Source organism: Xiphophorus hellerii, chromosome 18, assembly GCF_003331165.1.
Source record: "Xiphophorus hellerii strain 12219 chromosome 18, Xiphophorus_hellerii-4.1, whole genome shotgun sequence".
Lineage (NCBI taxonomy): Eukaryota > Metazoa > Chordata > Actinopteri > Cyprinodontiformes > Poeciliidae > Xiphophorus > Xiphophorus hellerii.
This window is the reverse complement of record NC_045689.1, coordinates 9,349,694-9,361,945: the sequence shown is the minus strand read 5'-3', so window position 1 is coordinate 9,361,945 and position 12,252 is coordinate 9,349,694. Positions and strand designations below refer to the sequence as shown.

Genomic DNA, 12,252 nt, shown 5'->3' with positions numbered 1-12,252 from the left:
TTGTAAATGCATTTCTTTTCAGTGATTCTCAAGGTTGTAGCAAATTTACTGAAGAGCTCCGCCCCTGGCACAGAACTGATGGAGGTTCGGCGGCTCTTCCTTTCAGATATGATCAAACTCTTCAGCAGCAGTCGAGACAACAGACGGCAAGTAGACTTAGGCCACATTTTTCTCACTTGCTATATTAAATATCTGACAGATCAATGAATGAATCCAGGAGAAAAGGCAGAGAATCCATGAAACCTATATATAATTACTCTGTAAGAGAAGAAAGTATCCATAGTCATGAGATATATGAAGGGGAAGTATGACAAGACATATTTTCGTTTTTGGTACTAGATTTTTAATTGGTTGTCGAACTTTTATGTAATTTGTCTTATAAATATATTCAAAGTTTCTAACTACTGAGGTATCAACAAAAGCTGACGCTCAGCTTTTATATGTAGCAATATGTAATGTGCCATTAAAAAGGCAATAGATTCAAAGGAATAGACTGAAACAAAATTCAAATGAACAAATTTCATTATGAAACCAATTTTGCTCATCTAAAATGCCAAATGATGTTCAGTTACTGAAGGAAACAAAGAATCACACTTCAACCTCACAAAACCTTGTAGTAGGACGTTGACGGTTCATAGAGCTACATTAAACTATTTAATTTAAATAGACTAATATCAGGTTAAGGCAAGAAGACTCTAACATACAGAAGCTGACAAGTTTGTTGGCATGACTCTTTTATAAAGTATTACCTAATATTTACTAGGCATAAACTTGTTAATGTTTTATCCAGTTTACATGAAGCAGATTTGTTTTCACTGTTTGAATTTTACAGGTGTCTGTTGCAGTGCTCTGTATGGCAAGACTGGATGTTTTCTCTCGGCTACATTAACCCCAAAAACTCAGAAGAACAGAAAATGACTGAAATGATGTACAACATATTCCGTATTCTGCTTTATCATGCCATCAAGTATGAATGGGGAGGATGGCGTGTGTGGGTGGACACTCTCTCTATAGCCCACTCTAAGGTCAGTGCAGCACAAAAGAGAGAAACACTGACCTCTGCTGCTGAGGCAGATCTTTTAAATAATCTGCCAACTATTTAAATAATATTCAGAGGATTACAGTATATTCTATATGTATTTCATTAAATTTTCTCTACAGGTGACGTATGAGGCGCACAAAGAATATTTAGCAAAGATGTATGAAGAGTACCAACGTCAGGAGGAGGAGAACATAAAGAAAGGGAAGAAGGGTTTGGTCAGCACCATCTGTGGTCTCTCTGCTCAGACCTCAAACATCAAAGGTGTGATTGAGATCGGAGAAATTGATGATCATTCCCAGACCCCCGACAGCGAGGCAGACTATGAGAGTGCAGATTCGCGCAACCTGCTGACTGAAGGGAAGGGGTCTGAGGGAGACTTCGGGGGATCTGAGAATACGTTAGATGGGGTCAGAGTTACAGTTCATGACCTTCTTGTGGACATCAAAGCTGAAAAGGTGGAAGCTACAGAGGTGAAGATGGATGATACAGAGCTGTCTTCTGAGACAGTGGGAGTATCTGAGAACGGGCCTCTGGTTGAGGTGGATTCTCTGTTGGATAACGTTTACTGTGCCGTTGTGAGGAAGCTCGACAATAATGTCAGCAGTATGTTGATGCCAAAGGGCAGCATGAATGACCAGAATGCTGCCCCTCTCATTACACTGGATGATGACAAGGACGACATCCCTCACAGTAACAATTTCCTGTTTGGCAAGGTGACGGGCAGCATTGAGGACAATCTCCTACCGGATCTGAGCCTAGCTGAGCCTCTGGTCCTGCCGAGGTCAGAGCTTTCCGATCACACTGGATCCAGGGATGAAATTGGCCTTCTGGCTAACATGACAGGCAGCTCCTTACCCAGCATCTTGGCAAAGGAGGAGTTTGAACTCAAAAAAGTGCTTGAAAACATGAACTCTGAAACTGAAGGCTTTTCCAAAATGCCACAGACCTCTGATGGTACGACAGAATTTGAAGGGGAATTGCTGGTTGATAAGACGAATGGTGCAGTAGAGATGAGGAGCAACGCCTCTGAAACCGCAAGGTCAGATGATGGCAAAGAGAAGGAGATGAAAAAGATTCAGACAACAGCCACAACACAGGTTAGTCTTGTCCTGTATTTAAGTCACACATTTCATATACAAATTTGTTAAAAAATGAAAGAAGCTGAACATTACCAACCATTGCAAATAACGACATGGGGTAGAATCCCCCATCCCCTTTCTCTCACAAAAAACAGACCCAATAATGCTGATTCATTCTAATGCAATACTTAATTGAAAGGGGATGTTTAAAATGATAGCTGTGTGGAGTTTGAGGTCATTCATGCTATGAACAAAAACAAATGTTTTCCGAATCCATATTGATGGTCTATATAGTTTTGAAAATACGAGTAAAATGGGTCATTCAAGATGTTAAAGAACATTGTAATTTGATTAAAATTGATTGGTTAATTGACTGTTACACTACACTAACAAAGCCTGGAGTTGGAAGGATTACTTTAAGGACTTTTCAGAAGTTATGCAGCTTACCTCTTAGAACTTTGTTCTTGTTCCTACCACTTCAAGTAAAACTACAGATTTATCTGCTCTTCCGCATTATGTATAGGTAGTATTGTCATCTCCTACCGTGTAAAGAAACAAACTGAAAAATAGTCTCATAATTCACTAACGCACAGGACGAGATCCACAAATGCACAGGACAAGATCCACACTTGTCTTTTTGATGCAAACACAAATATATATATATTGATTTACAAGCTGCTACTGGCCTGTGAGTTGTGCTGCATTTGTGTGTGAATTTTGAGACTCCCCTGACGTCCCAATCCACAAATGTCTTTTTTTAATAAATGGTCTATCTGATTGCATGATCAGCAACCAATCAGATAGCTTCCTTGTTTCAGCCAATCACATGAACTGACCCCCACATTGGGGTACCTTACGTTTCAGCCAATCACATTAACCCATGGACCTTACCAGAGGAGCCGCTTTTCATTGGCTGATGTCCATTTTACGTGGTCACGTGCGTGGCCGTCTCACAAACACACTTAGCTTCCTGTTAGCTAAGTACAGCATAATGGCAGAACTGATACAACTTCTGCACCTTGAAGCCTGTCTGCTACACAGTCTTACGTTAGCTAAACAGATCAATATGCAATGTGTACTGTATCTGACATACACTAAAGATTTTATTTTAGCAGAAAAGGCTTTGGACTAAACTGTTACTCGTGTTAGCCGCTCTAGCTCCAAGTACAGCTAGTCAGTCAACCATCGCTGTGTTCAGGGAAGCGCTGATTAATAATCGAGAAATAAATATCAAGCCTGGAAATTTGATACCGTAACGGACTGAATGTTATGTTTCTAACGTAATCTTTGCTCGTCTGGCAGGGAGCAGGCGGTTGCCACGGTAACATTTGTGCTTAAACTACAAAGAGAGAGAGAGAGAGTAAAAAGGTAGGAGTGGTTTTGAGTTGATCACCTGTTCGGGTTATTTTACCTTTGTTTACCTTTGCTGTGGCGCATTACAGCCGCTGTAGTTTCTAAACGTTGGACTAATTACCTCGTTCGTTTGTGAGTTTACGTCATTCACAACAAACATCCAATAGAAAAAATATATTTCATAAAATTTTAACAAACAAATGGCTTCTACCGTGGTAATTATGTGAAATTAAATTAATTATATCCCAACTTCAGAAGATTTGCCTTTACCTTTACAGAGCTCTTTGGTTCCTCCTATCAGTCTGTAGCTTCTCATATTGACGTCATCAAACCAAATTTCAGATCTACCATAACTGACTGACACCTGCTGGCCTCAGGTTTGCAACCAGCTTGTGACTGAGAAACCAGTAACCTCCTCCCAGATGATGACATGAACTTGTTAGTTCCTCTGTCCATTGTAGTAGCTGATATATTGTGAAAATCCGGTAGAAATGATGCACTAATCGAGTCATGTTTACATAGAAACAAGGCGCCGCGAGGCTTTGCTTGTGAGACTTGCGGTCACGTGGGTCGGTTGTGGGCGGAGCTTGGTAAGGTCCAGTTTAGACCTCAGCCTGGCTTCAGCGAGCGGTAAGTGGAATATCTATCTTAACAATATTTAGTTGTTTATCCCCATATTATGATTATTAATATTACGCAATGTAATTGTGCAACTATCAACACTAGCTAGCGATTTTAGTGAGAAAGCTGTGCTACCGAACTATGCTAGCGCGTTTGCATGCTCATACCGCCAGGCTAGCGTTTTTCTATGTAGTTGAATTTATTCAAGATAACAATAGCCTTTGTATATTATAAATTGTTATAAAGCCCTGGTCCCTAAATAATAAATTATAGCAATGTAATAATTCATTTAAGTCAAGCTTTTCAGAAACAAGAAGTTAAGTTTTTATATATATATATATATATATATATATATATATATTTTTTTTTTTTTTTTAACTTATACAAGGCTGAATATACAGTCTGCTAAAATATGCTACACAGCGCTCTTTCCCTCCTTCTCCTCCATTGGAAATATAATATAAAAGGTTTTGATTTGTAGTTCAGGGGTGTGTACATCCCTGAATATAATTAAAAAAATCAGCTGACAGCAAGTGATTAAAAGGAAATATTTATTTCTTTGTCTCCCTCAGGAATCACTGAGGCATGAAATCCTTCAGATTGTGAGAACAATTCCTGTATCCTGTGAAAGAACGTGATCCACCAAGACTTTGTCCTCCATAGAACATGTCCATTTCAAAGGATTCCCAGACCTTTCGAGATTTTCAACTTGAGGTTTTTATACATGTAGTTTGTTTTGAACATTTTAATAAACAACTGATGTACTGCTTTAAATATAATTCCTGATTTATTTAAACATTAACATTAATTGCTAAATGGCTACATCAACCAGGGCAATCAGGCTGAAAAGTTCTTGTTTTTACAATTGTATAAACTTTAATACTTTTCAAGGTAACAATAATTCTACATTTTTACTAAACCTGCCTAATTTAGCAGGGCACTATTACACAGTGCAGACATCTTATTAGATAAAATGGGATCGCAAAACTGGTGTGCACACTGTAATATGTAGGAAAAAAAGTACTGTAAAAAGGTTGCGATAATACTTTAAAATTCAAAAATACTTTGTTAATCAGAAAGGGAAATTAAATGGTGTTGTAGCTCATTTATTCAGATTCTTCTAAAAGTTATTGTAGGTGGTGATGGCTGATCTACAGAACTTGTCCATATCAGAAACCTAACATAAAAAACATAAAGTCATTCTCCACAAAAAGAAAAAAAATCTCAGCAGATGTAGGAAATGCCTGAGCATCAATGTGATTCAGAAGTAATGAATTTTTAAGTGATATAATTTTACAAAAGTGACTGCCTAGAGGCCGATGATGTGTGAGCCTACACCAGAACTTCTGGAGGTCAGAGCCATCACCAAATCCTGGTACAAGTCCTGCAGGCCTAGTAGTGGCTGGGGAGCTTTGAGAAGAAGCAGCTGAGAGCCACCTTCATTGGGTCACGCAGCACATCTGGTAACACTATGGATGAGAAAAATTGTACTGATTAATTCACAAAAATGTATATTGCAGAATATCTTTCAAAAAATCTGAAGTAATGATTGTCTCAAATTCATATATATATATATATATAAATAAAACAAATCCAGTTTTGAGATAATCCAGCAAAGATGACATCTGAAATGCTTGCTTGTTTAGCCATGGCTTTCAATATATATGACAAATATAAGGCAGATCAATAGAAGATTGAAAATAAAGTAAGCCACAATGTACTCGATAGCATGTGGAGAGTCACAAACATGTTGATCAACCAAGTAAAAATCTTGATTTATACTTCGTGGCAATTCGTTACCAGAAAAAAACGCTCATGTCTTAACACCAAATTAATAACAAATAATATTATTGTTTATAGAGCATAAGTACTTTTGTGGTACTGCTTATGTGCTTAGACACAATAAATTTACAGTTGGTAAATTTAGCAAAAGTAAAAATCTGATGTTTCGTGGCACTTGGTTACCAGAAAACGCACTCATTTCTTAGCAACAGATCAACAGTGAACATTGTTATTGTTTAAAATACATAAGATTTCTTCTGCTCTTTTGAAATGCTGCTTGTCTTATACTACTTAACAAGAATTGTGCAGTTGGTGAATTTTTTAGAAAAGTGAAAATGTTTTTTTGGGTAAATATATTATAAAACAGACATTCGACACAAAAGTAAAAATCTGATTTATACTTCGTGGCACTTCGTTACCAGAAAAAAAACGCTCATGTCTTAACACCAAATTAATAACAAATCATATTATTGTTTATAAAGCATAAGCACTTTTGTGGTACTGCTTATGTGCTTAGACACAATAAATTTACAGTTGGTAAACTTAGCAAAACTAAAAATCTGATGTTTACTTCGTGGCACTTGGTTACCAGAAAACGCACTCATCTCTTAGCAACAGATCAACAATAAACATTGTTATTGTTTAAAATACATAAGATTTCTTCTGCTCTTTTGAAATGCTACTTGTCTTATACTACTTAACAAGAATTGTGCAGTTGATGAATTTTTCAGAAAAGTGAAAATATATATTTTTTTTGGTAGACATATTATAAAACAGACATTCGACACAAAAGTAAGAATCTGATGTATACTTCATGGCACTTCGTTACCTGAAAATGCGCTCACCTTTTAGCAACAGATTAACAACAAATTTGTTCAACAAAATTGTTCAAAATACATAAGAGTACTTCTGCTCTTTTGAAATCCTACTTGTCTTATACTACTTAACAAGAATTGTGCAGTTGGTGAATTTTTTCGGAAAAGTGAAAATGTTTTGGTTTCTTTGTAATTGATGGTGCATATACAGTATATGACATTCAACACAAAAGTAAAAATCTAATTTGTGCTTCGTGGCTGTTCGTTACCAGAAAAAAAACGCCAATCTCAACACCAAATTAAATTATTAACAAAAGATAAGCTCTTTTGAAGTATTTCTTATTTGCTCAGATACAAGAAATTTACAGTTGTTAAATTTAGCAAAAGTAAAAATCAGATGTTTACTCTGTGGCATTTGGTTACCTGAAATGCCACAAAGTAAACCGTTATCTGTTGCTAAGTTGTCTCTTAGCAACAGATTAACAACAAAAAATGTATTTGTTCAAAAAACATAAGATTTCTTCTGCTCTTTTGAGATGCTATTTATTTTATGAGTTGGTGAATTTTTCAGAAAATTGAAAGTTTTTTTTTTTTGGTCATTGGTAGTGAATATATTATAAAACAAAAATTAAGCGCAAATGTAAAAAACTGATTTATACGTCGTTGCAGTTTGTTGCCAGAAAAAAAACGCTAATCTCTTAAATAGCAAGTAATATTATTGTTTATAAAACATAAGCACTTTTGAAATACTGCTTGTCTGCTTAGATACAAGAAATTTACAATTGGTAAATTTTGCAAAAGTAAAAATCCGATGTTTACTTCTTGGCACTTAGTTACCAGAAAACGCGCTAATCTCTTAGCAACAGATTAACAACAAACATTGTTATTGTTCAAAATACATAAGATTTCTTCTGCTCTTTTGAAATGCTGCTTGTCTTATACTACTTAACAAGAATTGTGCAGTTGATGAATTTTACAGAAAAGTGAAGATATATATTTTTTTGTCATTTGTGGTGAATATATTATAAAACAGACATTCAACACATAAAAAAATATATGATTTATACTTCGTGGCAGTTTGTTGCCAGAAAAAAAAAATGCTCATCTCTTAACACCAAATTAATAACAAGTAACAATTGTTTAGAAAGCATAAGCACTTTTGAAATACTGCGTATCTGCTTAGACACAAGAAATTTATAATTGGTAAATTTTGCAAAAGTAAAAATTAGATGTTTACTTTGTGGCACTTGTTTTTTTTTTTTTTTTTTTTTTTCTTTTTTCTCCGAAGAGTTTTTGCGGCGCTAGTGGCTCGTATTTTTTCCACAGTAGGCAGACAGGAAGGAGGGTGAGGAGAGGGGGGGAAGACATGCGGCAAAGGTCGTCGGGACTGGGAGTCGAACCCGCGACGTCCGCGTCGAGGACTAAGGCCTCCAAACGTGGGGCGTGCTAACCCCCTGCGCCACCACAGCACGCCCCACTTTGTGGCACTTGTTTACCCGAAAACTATATATGTAATATGTTACATATTAATATGTACCGTAATATGTAACATTACATTTTACAACTGTAATATGTTTTTCAACATAAGATTTCTAATGCACTTTTGTAATCCTATTTATCTTACACTACTTAACAAGAATTGTCAGATGGTGAATTTTTCAGAAAAGTGAAAATGTTTTTTTTTTTTGTTTTGTTTCTTGGTGGTGTACATATTATAAAACAGACATTCAACGCAAATGTAAAAACCTGATTTATACTTCGTGGCAGTTCGTTACCAGAAAAAAACGAACACCAAATTAATTATTGTTTATAAAACATAATCTCTTTTGAAATATTATCTGCTTAGACACAATAAATTTACAGTTAGTAAGTTTTGCAAAAGTAAACATCTGATGTTTCTTTCGTGACACTTCCTTACCAGAAAATGTGCTCATTTCTTAGCAACAGATTAATAACAAATATTGTTATTATTCAAAAAAACATAAGATTTCTTCTGCTAGTGGAGGGGTAAGATACCTTGTCGCTGGAATCGGATGCGGCATGGGGAGGCTTCTTGGGGCCGGAATCGACAGAATCACAGAGAGGTGTCATGGAGCCCGGACCGACAGAGGCACAAAGAAGCAAGCCCTCAGTTAGTGAAATAGCCTCTCATGGTATTACCAGCACTAGAAAAAAAAAACCTTGTAACAAAGCTGCCTCTTTTTTTCTAGTGATTTTTCAGGTGAGTTTCTAGACACGACACAATGACATTGTCAACCACCTGGTGCTCCTTAAAAGACAGTGTCCATCCAGCAGAACAGCCCAAAGTTTTAGTGATATCACTGAAAGCAGGAATCCATTTCTGCTGGATTTTATATTGCTGTCCCTCAATTTCGACCTAGATTTGGTCAACAATGCGTTCTTGTGTCTCTCTCAGGTAGCTAAGGCAGCAAACATGTCTTAGGCTCCCTGATTCCTCGACACATTAACAACTTTACAAAAAGCCGTATCGTGTCTTTTCTCTCTCTCGAATGATTTTCTCAGCTCTTCAAGTTTAAGCCTCATTGTTATCAGATCCTGGACAAACCTTATAACAGTATTCACCAAAGAACTGAATCCTAACCCCACCTTGAGCAACTCGGTGGGGTCCTCTTCATCCGAGGAAGATGTCACTGTCGATATAACATGCTTTAAAAAAAAGCATGTTAAATATCTCTGTGCACTCATCTTGAATAGTCTCTTCAATGCCCATAGCCTGGGCAAAGGCCTGAGAAAGTACATTCTCAAATGTGGCTTTTAAGTCTCGATATTTTAACTGCTGGTTCTCAACCAGGTCCAAATCCACATCTGAAAAGACGTCCGTCAGATATCTCAAGAGATATTTGGTCCTCTCTCTGATGCCCTCATCTATATATCCCAATGCCAAATCCTCCCAATCTTCCTCCAGGATTTGACGGATGTATTCTTCAATCGCAGGAATTGCGTAGTCATCCATTAAAACCCAGAGATCTCCTCTTATTAAATTTATCAGAGCCATTTTGCTGAATTAAAAGCAGATCCTTTTCTTCTCTGACTTGAAATGAGGTAGAATTTTACCAACAGGGGTTGTATACTTGTCTGGCCACGAACTATATTCGTGGTCAGACACGGACCGAATCGGATCGAATAGTTGACCTATGTTGAACCTGAATCCAGCGTCCTACAATGACTCAACATTAACATACATCCAGCATGAACTTGGGTTTACAGAAGCTAAATAAATTTGCCAGGAGATCCAAGCACATAGAAATAACATGGATTAGTTTGTTAGCGATAGCATTGCTATCATAGACTAATTACTTAAAATAGCACAAGTCAACAGTCATTTAATGCTTCTTTTGATCCTAAATGCTTGACCCAACTCGAAACTAAATAACCATATGCTCCAGGCTTTTGAAAACTTTCTTCTGGCTCGTCGTATAATATGAACTCGGCAGCTCCAGATAGTTAGTTATGTGAATTGCCTCGACACCTGGTAAATCCTCATGATTACAAGAGAAGACTTTTTTACCGAGATGATACGGATCATATCCTAAATACACACATATTTTTACGAGACGCCTCTTCTGTTCCAGCCTATTTAGGGCATTAGCGTACTTGTGATCAATTTTGCTTTGTTTTGAACCGGAGAAATCCACTTCCGGCCCTCCATCTGAATTTCACGCGTCATCCGAGTCACGTGTCTGAAACCCATCAATAGGCAGGAGTGGTCCATGAGGCGTCTATTCTTTTATTATGTCTATGGGTCTAGTTTTCACCAACTGTCCCCGCTCCCACTTCAGCCTTACTCATGTTGCCTAGCAACCATGACAGTGTGAAGCAGAGAGTGGCCAAGGAAAAAAAACGACAAACTTTGGGGTCTGTTCTTTTGATTGGCTGAAACAAGGAAGCTATCTGATTGGCTGCTGATCATCCAATCAGATAAACCATTAATAAAAAAGACATTTGTGGATTGAGACTTCATGGGAGTCTCAAAATTCACTCAAATGCAGTGCAAGTCATGGGCCAGAAGCAGCTTGTAAATCAAGATATATTTGTGTTTGCATCAAAAATGCAAGTGTGAATCTTGTTCTGTGCATTTGTGGATATCCTCCTGTGCATTTCTGGATCTCATTCTGTGCATTTGTGAATTTTGATCTGTGCATTTGTGAATTCTGAGACTGTCTTAGCTCCATAAAATTACAGTTTGCTAATAAACACTTTCACAGGGCAAATGGGGCAACATTTATTAGACTTATGAAAGCAAGTCCTATTTGTGTATAGGTAGTTTCTGAGAGGAAGCATGGTGACTCTGGCGTCAAACTAAGGAGATGTTTCACATGTGGTTGTGTTCAATTGACCTACAGAGATTATAGACTCATTTTAACACATTAGACTACTTGAAAAGAATGTTTTAAAAGAGATACAATACCAAACACCAGCAAGAGAGCCGCATGATCAGACAAACAAGTCTAAAGTGATGCCGTTGTTTCCCCAATCCCTAGATCTTAATTCAGTAGACAACCTGTGTTGGGTAACTTCAAGCAGGTTTTCTTTTTTCTAAGGAAAAAAACAAGAAATGCAGAAAAAATTGTAGAATGTAGTCCAATTGTACTGGGCTGGAATGTCTGTCCACAGGTGTCAAAGGTTTGTTGAGTTTATGCAACACAGATGTGAAACAGTTCTCAGAAAAAGTTGTATTACAACCACAGTTCAGTGATTCACAGGAAAGCGAAATCTTAAGGCATTTCTTAGTTTATAAAGTAATTGTTTGCAAAGAAAAATGTAGACATAGCCAATATTTCCTTTATCTTACTTTTTGTGGATTTGCAACAAATGATCAAATAAGACAACTTCTTAAACATAGGGAAACAAAGAATGACTTTAAAAAATAACATAGCAGCCCTTGCGTCAAAGAGGAAGGTGAAAAGGAGGTTGTTACTGTTTGGCCCCAAAAGCACTGTTCTGTATCAACAGAGCCACAGAGATCATTTTCTCTGCACTGTGGATGTAATGGGGACAGGAAGGCCTGGTGCACATAAGGCATCATCCCTTTGAGACTCAGGAATCTGGGTTGCAGGAATAGTTAACTGAGGCAATATAAGGGAGGAAGAGACAACGCGTTATTCTACAACAGTTGCTCGGGGTTTTCTCTTTTTTCCCTCTGTGCTTTTTTTTTTTTTTTTTTAGAGTTTAGGCTCTTTCTCTAGATTGGGTCACTGACAACATGCAGCTTTCACTTTTAAGGCCATTTTTCTCTCTCCAGTTACAAAATTGCTTATGGTGAATTGTTTCTGATTCTAAAACAGTTTTATGCTGCATCTTGCTGACTCATTCATCTTATGTTAGAAGTCTCATTGAGTATATAATACACTTTTTTGCATCAGCAAGCAGGAAGAGGTTACATAACTAAATACTTTAAACTGTCAGTTTTTGTTTTTCATGGTGAATGATCTGACAATTGCTCTTTATTTTATGATTGTGGTCATCATCAGAGCTATTGGATTGCCATCTATCTTCCACATTCTACAAGCATTACATGTAGAATGCTTCCAGGCTGTAT

At 37.1% G+C, this 12,252-nt stretch overlaps 1 protein-coding gene across 9 annotated transcripts in view; it reads left to right on the top strand.

Moving 5' to 3' along the window:
* nbeab (neurobeachin b) overlaps positions 1-12,252 on the top strand; it is a 219,835-nt gene that overhangs the window by 82,995 nt on the left and 124,588 nt on the right. For all 9 annotated transcript variants that reach the window (XM_032590852.1, XM_032590851.1, XM_032590860.1 and 6 more), the window contains exons 20-22: positions 23-146; positions 833-1,025; positions 1,162-2,139. In XM_032590852.1, coding sequence (XP_032446743.1) covers positions 23-146; positions 833-1,025; positions 1,162-2,139 — 1,295 coding nt within the window. The remainder of the gene's footprint in view (positions 1-22; positions 147-832; positions 1,026-1,161; positions 2,140-12,252) is intronic.